At 45.8% G+C, this 16,812-nt stretch overlaps 1 protein-coding gene across 8 annotated transcripts in view; it reads right to left on the bottom strand.

Moving 5' to 3' along the window:
* Positions 1-16,812, bottom strand: part of LOC135027842 (uncharacterized) — a 1,366,020-nt gene that overhangs the window by 957,669 nt on the left and 391,539 nt on the right. For all 8 annotated transcript variants that reach the window (XR_010224289.1, XM_063953746.1, XM_063953745.1 and 5 more), the window contains exons 39-41: positions 4,135-4,250; positions 3,403-3,507; positions 2,640-2,783 (exon numbers count right to left, since the gene is read on the bottom strand). Coding sequence is in view for 7 of the 8 variants with exons in the window: in XM_063953746.1 (XP_063809816.1) it covers positions 2,640-2,783; positions 3,403-3,507; positions 4,135-4,250 (365 nt within the window). In the remaining variant the exon portion in view is untranslated. The remainder of the gene's footprint in view (positions 1-2,639; positions 2,784-3,402; positions 3,508-4,134; positions 4,251-16,812) is intronic.

The following is a 16,812-nucleotide window of genomic DNA, read 5'->3' as shown; positions in this document are numbered from 1 at the left end:
CCAATCATCAATATATTTTGCAGCCCCAAGAGGACGCAATTGTGGTCTATGTACAACACCCGTAAGGGAGTAACAGACTTCAGGCATCCCTCCATACGCTTACCTGTCGGTTCCTGCAGTGAGGGAACAGTGGTGAGAGGCAGAGTGGACGACACCTGATGGGTGACACATGAGTTCATTTGCAGTGACTTACCTACTCGTTATATAACTCTGCAGGGGGAGGATATCGAGCTAATGCCCATTGTACACAGGGGGAATGTCTTCCCTGGATTAGGCCCGGGGTCTTGTCTGATGTACACTTAATGGTCAGATTGTGGTAACAGAGTTTTAATTACCCTCTGACGTGTGAACTTATCGGTTTGCTTAAACCATAGTAGGGGAATCCTCTTATCATCAGTATTTGTAGGATCTGTTACCCAGAAACCACAAGGGCAGTGGTATAATTTAGTAATGGAAAAGCCTTGTCAGGAACACCTAATATAGGGACTGACAGGACAGCATGATCACCCTCTCTTCAGATAAAATATCAGAGAGATTATTGGACAGGGTGGAGGAAGCAGCCCGCTCAGATGACCCAGAGACACGAGAGTGAACTGGAATAGGGTTTTGCCTGACCAAGGAATGAGTCATACGCTACTATCCATGAGGAAAAATGTTCCCGCCCAAAGCGGAGTAACCATGGGGACATCAGTGACTGTAATGTTACAGGTGGTCCCACAGGGGGCATAAAGCGTTCAACTAGAGAACCCAGTAGGTTTGAGAACGCAGCACAGGTTGGCTCCTGACTGATTACAGGAGTTGTGGATTGACTGGGAGATGTATGAGACATAGCACACAGACCATCACACAAAACTTCCCCCTCAGGTAAATCCGTTGCGCATGCTCTGCAGGATGCAGGAGCGTCCCCAGATTTACTGCCCTACATATTAAACATTATACACAAATGAAACTGAGAGCGGTTTAGTATGATGAAGCCAGAGTACAATACCTGCGAATTAATCCTTTAGCATGTGACTGAGTACCCAGTACACAACACCTGCGAATAAATCCGGTATTATGTGAGACTGAGTACACAGTACACAACACCTGCGAATAAATCCGGTATTATAGTATGTGACTGAATACACAGTAGAATACATGTAATAGGTAAATACTGTGACGCACTATATATGGACCCAGACGCACCTAGTACCCTAGGGTACAGTATACAGTGATAGATATATCTGGAATACACCGCAGTGAAATCACATAGCAGACACAGGCACACATAGTCACGTTTGCAATGCAGATAATTATTTTCATGACAATAAAATTGCATTGGATTATTATTATATGAACACACACACATATATATATATATATATAACAATGCTTGGTCTGAGACCGGATGTATATATCAGAATACTCGTACAATATATTCTGTCACAGGTACACTTGTTCTTAACTAACGCGGTCTTATTATCGACATGTAGAATACTTAAGTGTTTATAAAACTACGGCACTGATATACAGGCGGGTTTACAAAGGAGACCTTGCCCCGCAGTCCCGAAGACGAGTCGCATCTATTTTAGAAAATGGCACCCAGCATCTCAGTCAGGGAGTGAGGGAGAGTGTGAGGCAGCTTCAGGGCAGGAACACCAGCAGTAGATGGCGCCCGGAGCTGGGGGAGGGGCTACAGGTCAAGCGCCTTTTCCCCTATGCTGGTCCTCACCACCGTGTACTATGGAGCCTTATTAAAGTGGATATTTCACTATCCGACCTGTGCTCCCATGCCCTGGTGGATATAGTGAGGTCTCTGCTCTGTCACAGTGTCCACGCCAGTGTCGCGGTTCGTCTCCTTAAACCGCGACCGGAACGCGATTTAATGGCAGGTCCCATCTGGGGGACCCTCTTACCTCCTCCCTTAGTAGCTGCCATGCGATCCAGGAGAGCGTCTGCGGTGGTGTGCCTAGGAACCGGAGCGCCTCCACCGCAAGTACCCGGGAACAGAGCCAGATGGAGTAAACGACACCGCTGGGGAGGTGATGGAGCCGCAGTTTAGTATGTCACACTGACATATGAAGTGCTGCAGCCCTTGAAGTCTTCTAAAAAACTTTCTCAGGGGTGCCTAGCGCAGCCCCCCTGTTAAGTGACCTGCTTCATGCAGGCACCATCTCTAAAACTGAGCTCACAGTGCCTGGAGGCGGGGTTATAGAGGAGGCCCCGCAATGCATTCTGGGACAGTCTAAAGCTTTAGCCTGTTGGTGCCTCTGGATCAAGATCCATCTCTACACCCCAATTTATTCCCTGTGGAACACAGTGTACCCCGCTGCAGAAATTGTCTTTTTTAAAACTTAATTAAAAAGCAGGCACCATTATAACAATCCCCAGCAGTAATAGTTCTCAATGGCATCACCCTCCACCTACCAGTGTTCATAAAGCTCCACTGTGGCACTACCGCACTACCAGCCACCAGTGTCAATAGATCCCCCCCAATGGCATAACCTTCCCCTCCTGTACATTACCCTCTAACCCACAAGACAATTCATAACCAGGAACCAGGAAGGATGTATGCATCACTTATTTTGCTTCAGTGAGACGTCCAGCATTCTAAATGAGACTTATTAATGACAAAGCAGTTTCTGTTTATTGAAACTTACCTGTGGTCCAATACACAAAGCATCAATTCCAGAAGCAACTGCATCCATAACACTTAGAAACATCCGTTCAGTTAGTGGTGTGATGAGAATATGCTCAGCTGACCCTTGGTACTCATAGCCATAGTGGATTGTAGAATCACCAATCTGTGAATGATAAGTCAATTAGGAACAAATTTTCATATACTGTATGTAACACATTTTCTTGATGAAAAAACAGACACTTATGTTAATGTAGCTTTAAAAGTTAAAATACATGCAAAAAAAATTTCACATGATTTATAAGAGAGTGAATTGTACTATATAGATTTTCCTGAATGTAAAAACAGACTGCAATCGAGATGTCGATAAAAGCTGTTGCGTGCCATCCCAATTTCACCGGGACAGTCCCAAATTGAGGGGTATGTCCTGCTATACCACGACTGAGATTGTCATCTCGATTTGAAGCGGTTTGGAAGGTATTCCCCTGTCGTACAAGTAATTCCATATAAAAAGGTGCAAATTTTTTGATCTTTCGTTTATTGACCATTTTTGTTTTTCGAGAAACACACAAGGAAATGTAACACACAGAAAACAGTTTCCCCTTTTCATGTTCACTGCTAAATATAATTAATGTTAATGAGTAAAATGTGGAATCTTTCTAAATGCTAATTGCACCTCTATTGTATACGTTGTAGACGTCCTTTAGTCTGAGCACAAAAACTGATCATGCAAACAATTTTCTTATCCTTTGCTTATAGAGTACAGTTATTCTAAGATTAATTACCTTCACAACAGTATCCTTAGTCTTGTCATCATATTCATAGCATAACGGCTGCTTCTGTTTCCATATAGGTGCTGTTTCTGACAGGATTTGACTTGCAATATCGCGCTAAATATACAGAAACATCAGATTATCCCTAATACTGCCATCCAGGAAAATAATTTAAGAACATAATTTACTCCACTACAGTAAACATTAAAAGATCTGAACTGTATAATACAAAAAATGATGACGTTTGGACCAATTGCAATACGCAGCTTGTGTTTATGATGTATATGATTTAATATGTCTCTCCTCCCCTTTACAGGAACATATGCTTATTTATAGGCCTATTTTCACTTATTGCAGAAAATCAATTATTGATGCAATTTACTTACAAATGAGCCGGAGCAGCTGCTACAACGAAGAGTTCTTGATTAAAACGCAAATGCGTGAACTGATTTACATCAAAATGCGGCATAAAGTCCCCCACGCACAAAATGAAGTCATTATATAGAAATTCAAAATCATTTTAAAAAGATATGTTTTTAGACCAAGGCCAAGCAGTAGCTTGCAATACTGACCATCATTAACACAAGTGCTCTCAATGGCAGTGTGTTAGATTCTAACATTTGTTATTCACTTACATTTCTTGTGCTTTTATAACATACACTTTTAAATTTGTTCAGACATTTTGTTCCCAAACAGATGCTAAAATGAGACTTTGTTGAGAAATATTAGATATAAAGCAGTAACCTGATATAAAAGTAGAAGGATGTGATTGGTGAGTTTCACTGCATCCCCTGCAGACAATGTGAGTTTCATAGCTGACAGGGTGGTTTCTTCTCCTTTTCCCAAGCGCTCACTTTCATCTGGGAGATGTCGGAAACAGAGCTCAGGTTATTATCTCAGACACATGCAGGATATTTGTGAAATAATAAGATTTTAAACCTACTGGTAAATCTTTTTCTCGTAGTCCGTAGAGGATGCTGGGGACTCCGTAAGGACCATGGGGAATAGACGGGCTCCGCCGGAGACATGGGCACTTTAAGAAAGACTTTAGGTCTGGGTGTGCACTGGCTCCTCCCTCTATGCCCCTCCTCTAGACCTCAGTTAGAGAAACTGTGCCAAGAGGAGACGGACAGTACGAGGAAAGGATTTTTGTTAATCCAAGGGCAAGATTCATACCAGCCACACCAATCACACCGTATAACTTGTGTATCTATTAAACAGTTAACAGTATGAAAAAACAACGTAGCATCAGTCCAACCTGATGAAACTATAACATAACCCTTATGTAAGCAAAACTATATACAAGTCTCGTAGAAGTAGTCCGCACTTGGGACGGGCGCCCAGCATCCTCTACGGACTACGAGAAAAAGATTTACCAGTAGGTTAAAAATCTTATTTTCTCTAACGTCCTAGAGGATGCTGGGGACTCCGTAAGGACCATGGGGATTATACCAAAGCTCCCAAACGGGGGGAGAGTGCGGATGACTCTGCAGCACCGATAGAGCAAACGCAAGGTCCTCCTCAGCCAGGGTATCAAACTTATAGAACTTTGCAAAGGTGTTGGAACCCAAGTAGCAGCTCGGCACAGTTGTAGTGCCGAGACCCCTCGGGCAGCCGCCCAAGACGAGCCCACCTTCCTAGTGGAATGGGCCTTGACCGATTTTGGTAACGGCAATCCAGCCGTAGAATGCGCCTGCTGAATCGTGTTACAGATCCAGTGAGCAATAGTCTGCTTTGAAGCAGGAGCGCCAACCTTGTTGGCTGCATATAGGACAAACAGTGCTTCTGTTTTCCTGACTCTAGCCGTTCTGGCCACATAAATTTTCAAAGCCCTGACTACATCAAGGGACTCGGAATCCTCCAAATCTCGTGTAGCCACAGGCACCACAATAGGTTGGTTCATATGAAAAGATGACACCACCTTAGGCAAGAATTGAGGACGGGTCCGCAATTCCGCCCTATCCATATGGAAAACCAGATAGGGGCTTTTATGAGACAAAGCCGCCAATTCCGGCACTCGCCTAGCCGAAGCCAAGGCTAATAACATGACCACCTTCCAAGTGAGATATTTTAACTCCACCGTTTGAAGTAGTTCAAACCAGTGCGACTTAAGGAAACTCAACACCACGTTAAGGTCCCAAGGCACCACCGGAGGTATAAAAGGAGGCTGAATATGCAGCACTCCCTTCACAAAAGTCTGTACTTCTGGGAGAGAAGCCAATTCTTTTTGAAAGAAAATGGATAAGACCGAAATCTGAACCTTAATGGAGCCTAATTTTAGGCCCAAATTCACTCCAGTCTGTAGGAAGTGAAGGAAACCGCTCAGATGGAATTCTTCCGTAAGATCATTCCTGGCCTCACACCAAGAAACATATTTTCGCCATATCCGGTGATAATGTTTCGCTGTCACATCTTTCCTAGCCTTTATCAGAGTAGGAATGACCTCATCCGGAATTCCTTTTTCCGCTAGGATCCGGCGTTCAACCGCCATGCCGTCAAACGTAGCCGCGGTAAGTCTTGGAACAGACATGGCCCCTGTTGTAACAGGTCCTGTCTTAGAGGAAGAGGCCACGGATCTACTGTGAGCATTTCCAGCAGATCCGGATACCAGGTCCTTCGTGGCCAATCTGGAACAATGAGAATTGTTCTCACTCCTCTTTTTCTTATTATTCTCAACACCTTGGGTATGAGAGGAAGAGGAGGAAACACATAGACCGACTGGAACACCCACGGTGTCACTAGGGCATCTACTGCTACCGCCTGAGGGTCTTTTGATTTGGCGCAATACCACTGTAGCTTTTTGTTGAGGCGGGACGCCATCATGTCTATCTGGGGCAGTCCCCACTGACTTGCAATCTGTGCGATGACTTCCCGATGAAGTCCCCACTCCCCTGGATGCAGGTTGTGTCTGCTGAGGAAGTCTGCTTCCCAGTTGTCCACTCCCGGAATGAACACTGCTGATTGTGCGCTTACATGATTTTACGCCCAGCGAAGAATCCTGGTGGCTTCCGCCATTGCCACTCTGCTCCTTGTGCCGCCTTGGCGGTTTACATGAGCCACTGCGGTGATGTTGTCTGACTGGATCAGAACTGGTTGGTCGCGAAGTAAGTTCTCCGCTTGACGTAGGGCGTTGTATATGGCCCTCAGTTCCAGGATGCTGATGTGAAGACAAGTCTCTTGACTTGTCCAAAGTCCTTGGAAGTTTCTTCCCTGTGTGACTGCTCCCCACCCTCTGAGGCTCGCGTCCGTGGTCACCAGGAACCAATCCTGAATGCCGAACCTGCGGCATTCCAAAAGGTGAGCACTCTGCAGCCACCACAGGAGAGATACCCTGGCCCTGGGGGACAGGGTGATCAGCTGATGAATTTGTAGATGTGACCCGGACCACTTGTCCAATAGGTCCCATTGAAAAGTCCTTGCATGGAACCTGCCAAAGGGAATGGCTTCGTATGTTGCAACCATTTTTCCCAGGACTTGAGTGCAATGATGCACAGACACTTGTTTTGGCTTCAATAGGTTCTTGACCAGAGTCATGAGTTCCTGAGCTTTTTCTGTCGGAAGAAAAACCCTTTTCTGGTCTGTGTCCAGAATCATGCCCAAGAAGGTCTGACGAGTCGTAGGAACCAGCTGTGACTTCGGGATATTGAGAATCCAGCCGTGTTGCTGTAACACCTTCAATGAAAGTGACACGCTGTTCAGTAACTTCTCTCGTGATCTCACTTTTATGAGGAGATCGTCCAAGTATGGGATAATTGTGACACCCTGCTTGCGCAGGAGCACCATCATTTCCGCCATTACCTTGGTGAAAATCCTCGGCGCCGTGGAAAGCCCAAACGGCAACGTCTGAAATTGGTAATGACAATCCTGTACCGCAAATCTCAGGTACGCCTGGTGAGGTGGATAAATGGGGACATGAAGGTATGCATCCTTTATGTCCAGAGATACCATAAAATCCCCCCCTTCCAGGCTGGCGATGACCACTCTGAGCGATTCCATCTTGTACTTGAACCGTTTTACGTATAGGTTCAGGGATTTTAAATTCAATATGGGTCTGACCGAACCGTCCGGTTTCGGAACTACAAACAGGGTTGAGTAGTATCCCTTCCCTCTCCGAAGCAGGGGAACTTCGACCACCACTTGTTGAAGACACAATTTGTGAATAGCATTTAACACTATCTCCCTTTCTAGGGGAGAAGTCGGTAGAGCCGATTTGAAAAACCGTTGAGGAGGCACCTCTTCGAATTCCAGCTTGTATCCCTGAGAAACAATTTCTATTGCCCAGGGATCCACCTGTGAGTGAACCCAGATGTGGCTGAAAAGTCGAAGACGTGCCCCCACTGGGGCGGACTCCCTCAGCAGAGCCCCAGCGTCATGCCGTGGATTTTGCAGAGGCCGGGGAGGACCTCTGTTCCTGGGAACTAGCTGTGCTGTGCAGCTTTTTACCTCTGCCCTTACCTCTGGCAAGAAAGGATGATCCACGTACTCTTTTGCTTTTATTTGAACGAAAGGACTGCATTTGATAATGTGGCGCTTTCTTAGGTTGTGAGGGAACATAAGGCAAAAAATTCGATTTACCTGCTGTAGCTGTGGAGACCAGGTCCGATAGACCTTCCCCAAACAATTCCTCACCCTTGTAAGGTAAAACCTCCATTTGTCTTTTTGAGTCGGCATCACCTGTCCACTGCCGGGTCCAGAGGACTCATCTAGCAGAAATTGACATAGCGTTTATTCTGGAACCCAGTAAACTAATGTCTCTTTGAGCATCTCTCATATATAAAACAGCATCCTTTATATGGCCTAGGGTCAATAAAATGGTATCCTTATCTAGGGTCTCAATTTCCGCTGATAAGGAATCTGTCCATGCTGCTACAGCGCTACAAACCCAGGCCGACGCAATTGCCGGTCTGAGTAATGTACCAGAATGTGTGTAAATGGATTTCAAGGTAACCTCCTGCTTGCGGTCAGCAGGATCCTTGAGGGTAGCCGTATCTTGGGATGGCAGCGCTATCTTTTTTGACAAGCGTGTCAACGCTTTGTCCACCTTAGGGGAGGATTCCCACCGTATCCTGTCCGTTGGCGGGAAGGATACGCCATAAGAATCCTTTTGGGAATCTGCAGTTTTTTTGTCTGGAGATTCCCACGCTTTTTCACATAATTCGTTCAACTCATGTGAGGAGGGAAAAGTTACTTCAGGCTTCTTTCCCTTATAGATGTGTACCCTCGTGTCAGGGACAGGGGGTTCCTCTGTGATATGCAACACTTCTTTTATTGCAATAATCATATATCGAATACATTTAGACACTTTTGGCTGTAACTTTGCATCATCGTAGTCGACACTGGAGTCCGAATCCGTGTCGGTATCTGTGTCTCCTATTTGGGATAGTGGGCGCTTTTGAGACCCTGAAGGTCCCGGCGACATAGGGACAGACATGGGTTCACTCCCTGACTGTTCCTTAGCTTCAGCTTTGTCTAATCTTTTGTGCAATAAGTTCACACTAGCACTTAAAACATTCCACATATCCATCCAGTCAGGTGTCGGCACCGCCGACGGAGACCTCACATTCATACGCTCCCCCTCCTCCCTAGGTGAGCCTTCTACCTCAGACATGTCGACACACGCGTACCGACACACCACACACACAGGGAACCTCTTATCTGAAGATAGTTTCCCCACCAGGCCCTTTGGAGAGACAGAGAGAGAGTATGTCAGCACACACCCCAGCGCTATGTATTAGCAGGGGAGAGTCCAGGGAGCTTCCTCTCAGCGCTGTGCTGTGGAAAAAAATGGCGCTGGTGAGTGCTGAGGGAGAAGCCCCGCCCCCTCGGCGGCGGGCTTCTGTCCCGCTCAAAATTCCTGAAAACTGGCGGGGGCTCTGTTATATACATGTACAGTGCCCATCTGTACATGTATATACTTATTTTGCCAATGGAGAGGTTTTATTGCTGCCCAGGGCGCCCCCCCCTGCGCCCTGCACCCTTACAGTGACTGCGTTGTGTGAGGTGTATGGGAGCAATGGCGCACAGCTTTACTGCTGTGCGTTACCTCAGTGAAGATCATGAAGTCTTCTGCCGCCTCTGAAGTCTTCTTTTCTTCTCATACTCACCCGGCTTCTATCTTCCGGCTCTGCAAGGAGGACGGCGGCGCGGCTCTGGGATGGACGGCGAGGGTGAGACCTGCGTACCAATCCCTCTGGAGCTAATGGTGTCCAGTAGCCTAAGAAACAGAGCCTTGAAACTCACAGAAGTAGGTATGTTTCTCTCTCCTCAGTCCCTCGATGCAGGGAGTCTGTTGCCAGCAGGCTCCCTGAAAATAAAAAACCTAACAAATATACTTTCTGACAGGAAGCTCAGGAGAGCTCCCTGTAGTGCACCCATCTCCTCTGGGCACAGTATCAAACTGAGGTCTAGAGGAGGGGCATAGAGGGAGGAGCCAGTGCACACCCAGACCTAAAGTCTTTCTTAAAGTGCCCATGTCTCCTGCGGAGCCCGTCTATCCCCATGGTCCTTATGGAGTCCCCAGCATCCTCTAGGACGTTAGAGAAAGGAAATTTACATATAATTGTATTATTTGTAAATTTCAATGTCTATTATGTTCCTAGTCTACAGTTTTATATTGTTTTTATAGATTTAATTCCATTTAACACACTGTGTGAATGATTTTAGGGGTCACTGTACAATGCCAGTCTCTCATATAGAATCTTTTATATAGTATTACATTTTGCTTCTCTCAGCCCCTGCTGCCACACACTGCAAATGTGGACATGGAAGAGGTGGTTACAAGTTTATGTGGTGCCCAAACTAAACTGAATACATCTCCTTTATGGATCCAGTGAACAGTGAATCCACTAATTTCTGGCCAAACGTCACAGGCGCTTCCAGTTATACAGTATGTAAGAGCTGACTGATATGCCAGGGTAATGATGTTACAGACTATAGGACACATTTATCCAGCAATATTTGTGGCTATTTCCCCTTAAACATCCATTTTTCAGGGTTTAGCTGCAACCCCCGCACCACACTTGGCACATCACAGGAATTGCCTGTGCCGGGTGATACAGTCACTCGAAGTGATCGCATTCTGCAACGCGAACACTGTAAATGTGATTATTGATAAATGGACCCTGCTGAGCATACTGCTTTGGTATTTGCCATTAGTTAATGAAATATTTAACTGTTCACCGAAATTAAATGGTGGTAAAAGTAGGTGGATGAGTCAAGGTTTGAGATGTGTGTTGGCTGTGTTTGCAATCAAAGCTTGTATATTAAAATAAATGTGACTGGGCGGCAATCTTTAGGTACATTAAAATGATTGCAGGATTAATAAGGTACATATAATTAGGGTCCGGGTCCCTTTTGTATATTACTCTTTATCTCCTTGTCTGAATGTCCCAAGTTCTGAAGTAGGCAGTGATAGAGCAAAATGTGCCCAATCAGGACATTGGTATGCACATAGCAGAACAAAGTTTTTCAGGAGCTTAATGTGCCAATCTTGTGGGAAGCCATGACCTGCGTACTACTACTATTACCTGTATATAAGTAAGGACAGAGGTGTATGTCATGATGGAGAGGAACAGAAGGTGCAGGGTTCCTCCAATATCACAGAGCAGTTATCTAACTTCTGATGGCGGGATGTACTAATAGTCTTTGCGGCCCGCTGCTAATTGCATATGTACTAATATATGCGATTAATATGGCAATGCGATGGCAGAGACCCCCTGCGAATCTAGGTGGTCTAGAGGAGTGGGTGTGCGGGGGCCTCCGGGGGTCTCCGTCACCTCCCAGCCCCGGGCAGTGACATCTGCAGCCAGTCCCGGACATCTGGCTGTATTGCTGGGTGAGGAGGAGGCTGGGATCCGGGACTGCGACGGGAGGCTGCCTACACTCAGGTATAAGGGCCGGCGGCATGAGCGGCACTGGACGGCGGGATGCGGTAAGAAGCCCACATGCTTCTACAGGGTATCACAATAAAAAGCTGGCGATACCCTCTGCATCAATATGTGGGCGGCCAAAGTACATTTGAAAATGCGGATAACCCCCATTTTTCCTTTAGTACATCCTGCCCCAAATGTGATGTACAAAACATAGTAACCAATCAGCTTCTAGCTATCATTTCTCTATTGCATTCTAGAAAAAGACATTAGTTGCTATGGACAACACCACCACTTGTCTGTTTTAGAAGCTTTAGTAAATCTGCATCTGTGAGTCAAACTCACAAAGAGCAGTATGTTCTTTGCATATGACATTGAAATTATATTTGTGTGACTTGTTGCTATACATTAGAATATTATTAGGTATAAGACTTCATAATATAAAAAATTCTGGGTATGAACCTGAAATACTGACATTATTAATATAATAATTTATTAGAGAAATTCTTTAACTAAAGCCTCCTATGCAAAGCATCTGCTCACACCCTCTCGCAGGGCTGGCAGAGGGAGTAAGGCTATCATATGGCATTAGCAGTCTGTTGCCCCCATCAGTTTAGCCTAGAAAATCTGCTCTCTCTAGTCATCAATGCAATCAATTTCTTCTTCAAGCTGCTCTGCTTTGCGGTGGCCTTACCCAGGTTCCAATAATTCATTATGCATCCTAGGGCTAAGTAGGCAATTAGGGTACCGGTTTACTCTAACCCAGTGGTTCTAAACTCCAGTCCTTAAGTACCACCAACAGGTAATGTTTTGTGTGAGTCTTTAATCATGCACAGGTGAGCTGGGTCAGTAACTATACCATCTGCGACACAAACAGTATCCTCAAAACATGAGCTGTTGGAGTACTTGAGGGTTGGAACTGAGACCCATTGCTGTAACCGGTTTACAAGTGTGTGTGTTTTTCTGACAAACAGACAGAGGGGCGGAGGGAATGGGGAATTGAGCCATATTAACCCTCCCTCACCAAATTCTGCAGTTCCAACACCTCTTCAATTGTTCCTTTTCCTGATGATTTATACAGTACCTTGTAGACAAAGCATGCAGAGTAGGGCGTGTAGGCAGGTGCCGGACTCTGAAGTTATGTCATACAAACCACCACACTGGGGTGGCGAGTCTAGTGCTGTATTGTGCTGCTCAGTCCAGTCCAGTGTAGTCAGTGTATTATGCTGCATCAGTCCAGCCAGTCACAGTGTTGGTGTACTCTGCTGCTATATGTCCCCAGTGCTGCTGGCTGCTGTATAAGTCCCTTGCATTTTTGCTGTGTTGTCTTGCATCAGACCAGGGGTAGTGTCTTGTGCAGCATCAGTCCAGTGACCAGTCACAGTGGTGGTGTCCTCTGCTTCCATATATCCAGTGTAGCTGTATAAGTCCCTTTCAGTGGTGCTGTTTTGTCCTGCATTAGACCAGGGGAAGTGTCTTGTGCAGCATCAGTCCAGTGACCAGTCACAGTGGTGGTGTCCTCTGCTGCCATATATCCAGTGTTACTGCTATATAAGTCCCGTGATACTGGCATATAATTCCCGTGATATTGCCGTATAATTCCCGTGATACTGGCGTATAATTCCTGTGATACTGCCGCATAATTCCAGTGATATTGCCATATAATTCCCGTGATACTGGCGTATAATTCCTGTGATATTGCCGTATAATTCCCGTGATACTGGCGTATAATTCTTGTGATACTGCCGTATAATTCCAGTGATATTGCCATATAATTCCCGTGACACTGGCGTATAATTCCTGTGATATTGCCTTATAATTCTCGGAATACTGGCGTATAATTCCTATGATATTGCTGTATAATTCCTGTGATATTGCCGTATAATTCTCGGAATACTGGCGTATAATTCCTGTGATATTGCCGTATAATTCTCGGAATACTGGCGTATAATGCCTGTGACACTGCCGTATAATTCTCGGAATACTGGCGTATAATGCCTGTGACACTGCCGTATAATTCTCGGAATACTGGCGTATAATTCCTACGATATTACCGTATAATTCCTGTGATATTGCCGTATAATTCTCGTAATACTGGCATTTAATTCCTGTGATACTGGCATATAATTCCTGTGATATTGCTGTATAATTCCTGTGATATTGCCATATAAATCTCGGAATACTGGCAAATAATCCCCGTGATACTAGTGTATTATTCCTGTGATATTGCCGTATAATTCCTGTGATATTGCCATACAATTTTCGGAATACTGGCGTATAATTCCTGTGATACTGCCATATAATTCCTGTGATACTGGCGTATATTTCCTGTGATATTGCCATATAATTCCTGTAATACTGGCGTATAATTCCTGTGACATTGTCGTATAATTCCTGTGATATTGCCATATAATTCTCTGAATATTGGCGTATAATTCCCATGATACTGGTGTATAATTCCTGTGATAATGACATATAATTCCTGTGATACTGGCGTATAATTCCTGTGATATTGCCATATAATTCCAGTGATATTGCCATATAATTCTCAGAACACTGTCGTATAATTCCTGTGATATTGCCGTATAATTCCTGTGATATTGCCATATAATTCTCGGAATACTGGAGTATAATTCCTGTGATACTGTCATATAATTCACGTGATACTGGCGTATAATTCCTGTGATATTGCCGTATAATTCCAGTGATATTGCCATATAATCCCTGTGATACTGGCGTATAATTCCTGTGATAAGACGGAGCAATTCTGCAAAGTATGTCGGATTTGTGGATGGAGCCCTTCATTCGCTTTGCCAGGATTCAAGAGTGGTCAATCTGTTGAAATCAAAGCACTACAATTTGGCCACCGTGCTCGATCCTAGGTTTAAAGCCTACATTGTATCTCTCTGTCCGGCAGACACAAGTGTGCAGAGGTGCAAAGACCTGCTGGTGAGTAAATTGTCAACTCAAGCGGAATATGACCCGTCAACAGCTCCTCCTTCAATTTCTCCCGCCACTGGGGCTGCAAGGAGAAGGATAAGATTTCCTAGCCCACCCGCTGGCGGTGATGCAGGGCAGTCAGGAGCGAAAGCTGACATCTGGTCCGGACTGAAGGACCTGCCAACGATTACTGACATGTCTACTGTTACTGCATATAATTATGTCACCATTGAAAGAATGGTGGAGGATTATATGAGTGACAGCACCCAAATAGGCATGTCAGACAGTCCATACGTATACTGGCAGGAAAAAGATCCAATTTGGATGCCCTTGCACAAACCGGCTTTATTTTACCTAAGTTGCCCCCCCCCCCCCGCCCCCCTCCAGTGTGTACTCCGAAAGAGTGTTTAGTGCAGCCGGTAACCTTGTCAGCAATCGGCGTACGAGATTCCTCCAATGGATCCTTGAGTGTAACGCCTACTGCTGCTGGCGCTGCTGTTGTTGCTGCTGGGAGTCGACCGTCATCCCAGAAGGGAAGTCGGAAGACCACTTGTACTACTTCCAGTAAGCAATTGACTGTCCAACAGTCCTTTGCGAGGAAGATGAAATATCACAGCAGTCATCCTGCTGCAAAGCGGATAACTTAGGTCTTGGCAGCTGTGTTGGTGTTAAACGTGTGTCCGGTATCCACCGTTAATTCACAGGGAATTAGAGAATTGCTTGAGGTACTGTGTCCCTGGTACCAAATACCATCTAGGTTCCACTTCTCTAGGCAGGCGATACCGAGAATGTACACAGACGTCAGAAAAAGAGTCACCAGTGTCCTAAAAAATGCAGTTGTACCCAATGTCCACTTAACCACGGACATGTGGACAAGTGGAGCAGGGCAGACTCAGGACTATATGACTGTGACAGCCCACTGGGTAGATGTATTGCCTCCCGCAGCAAGAACAGCAGCGGCGGCACCAGTAGCAGCATCTCGCAAACGCCAACTCATTCCTAGGCAGGCTACGCTTTGTATCACCGCTTTCCATAAGAGACACACAGCTGACAACCTCTTACAGAAACTGAGGAACATCATTGCAGAATGGCTTACCCCAACTGGACTCTCCTGGGGATTTGTGACATCGGACAACGCCACCAATATTGTGCGTGCATTACACGTCGGCAAATTCTAGCACGTCCCATGTTTTGCACATACATTGAATTTGGTGGTGCAGAATTTTTTTTAAAACGACAGGGGCGTGCAAGAGATGCTGTCGGTGGCCCGAAGAATTGCGGGACACTTTCGGCATTCAGCCACCGTGTGCCGAAGACTGGAGCACCAGCAAACACTCCTGAACCTGCCCCGCCATCATCTGAAGCAAGAGGTGGTAACGAGGTGGAATTCAACCCTCTATATGCTTCAGAGGATGGAGGAGCAGCAAAAGGCCATTCAAGCCTATACATCTGCCTACGATATAGGCAAAGGAGGGGGAATGCACCTGACTCAAGCGCAGTGGAGAATGATTTCAACGTTGTGCAAGGTTCTGCAACCCTTTGAACTTGCCACACGTGAAGTCAGTACAGACACTGCCAGCCTGAGTCAGGTCATTCCCCTCTTCAGGCTTTTGCAGAAGCAGCTGGAGAGATTGAAGGAGGAACTAAAACGGAGCGATTCCGCTAGGCATGTGGGACAAGTAGGCACGTCAGACAGTCCGTACGTATACTGGCAGGAAAAAGAGGCAATTTGGAGGCCCTTGCACAAACTGGCTTTATTCTATCTAATAGAGCCCTTCATTCGCTTAACCAGGATTCACGGGTGGTCAATCTGTTGAAATCAGAGCACTACATTTTGGCCACCATGCTCAATCCTAGGTTTAAAGCCTACGTTGTATCTCTCTTTCCGGCAGACACAAGTCTGCACATGTTCAAAGACCTGCTGGTGAGACACTTGTCAAGTCAAGCGGAACGTGACCCGTCAACAGCTCCTCCTTCACATTCTCCCGCAACTGGGGCTGCGATGAAAAGGCTAAGAATTCCGAGCCCACCCACTGGCGGTGATGCAGGGCAGTCTGGACCGCATACAAGTAGGCACGTCAGACAGTCCGTATGTATACTGGCAGGAAAAAGAGGCAATTTGGAGGCCCTTGCACAAACTGGTTTTATTTTACCTAAGTTGCCCCCCCTCCAGTGTGTACTCCGAAAGAGTGTTTAGTGCAGCCGGTCACCTTGTCAGCAACTGGCGTACGAGGGACCTTCCAGAAAATGTGGAGAAGATGATGTTCATCAAAATGAATTATAATCAATTCCTCCGTGGAGACATTCACCAGCAATTGCCTCCAGAAAGTACACAGGGACCTGAGATGGTGGATTCCAGTGGGGACGAATTAATACTCTGTGAGGAGGGGGATGTACACAGTGAAAGGGGTGAGGAATTGGACGATGATGATGAGGTGGACATCTTGCCTCTGTAGAGCCAGTTTGTGCAAGGAGAGATTGATTGCTTCTTTTTTGGTGGGGGCCCAAACCAACCAGTCATTTCAGCCACAGTCGTGTGGCAGACCCTGTGGCTGAAATGATGGGTTTGTTAAAGTGTGCATGTCCTGTTTATACAACATAAGGGTGGGTGGAG

Source organism: Pseudophryne corroboree, chromosome 2 (assembly GCF_028390025.1).
Source record: "Pseudophryne corroboree isolate aPseCor3 chromosome 2, aPseCor3.hap2, whole genome shotgun sequence".
Lineage (NCBI taxonomy): Eukaryota > Metazoa > Chordata > Amphibia > Anura > Myobatrachidae > Pseudophryne > Pseudophryne corroboree.
Note: the sequence above shows the minus strand (reverse complement) of the source record. Positions and strands in the feature narration are given on the sequence as shown.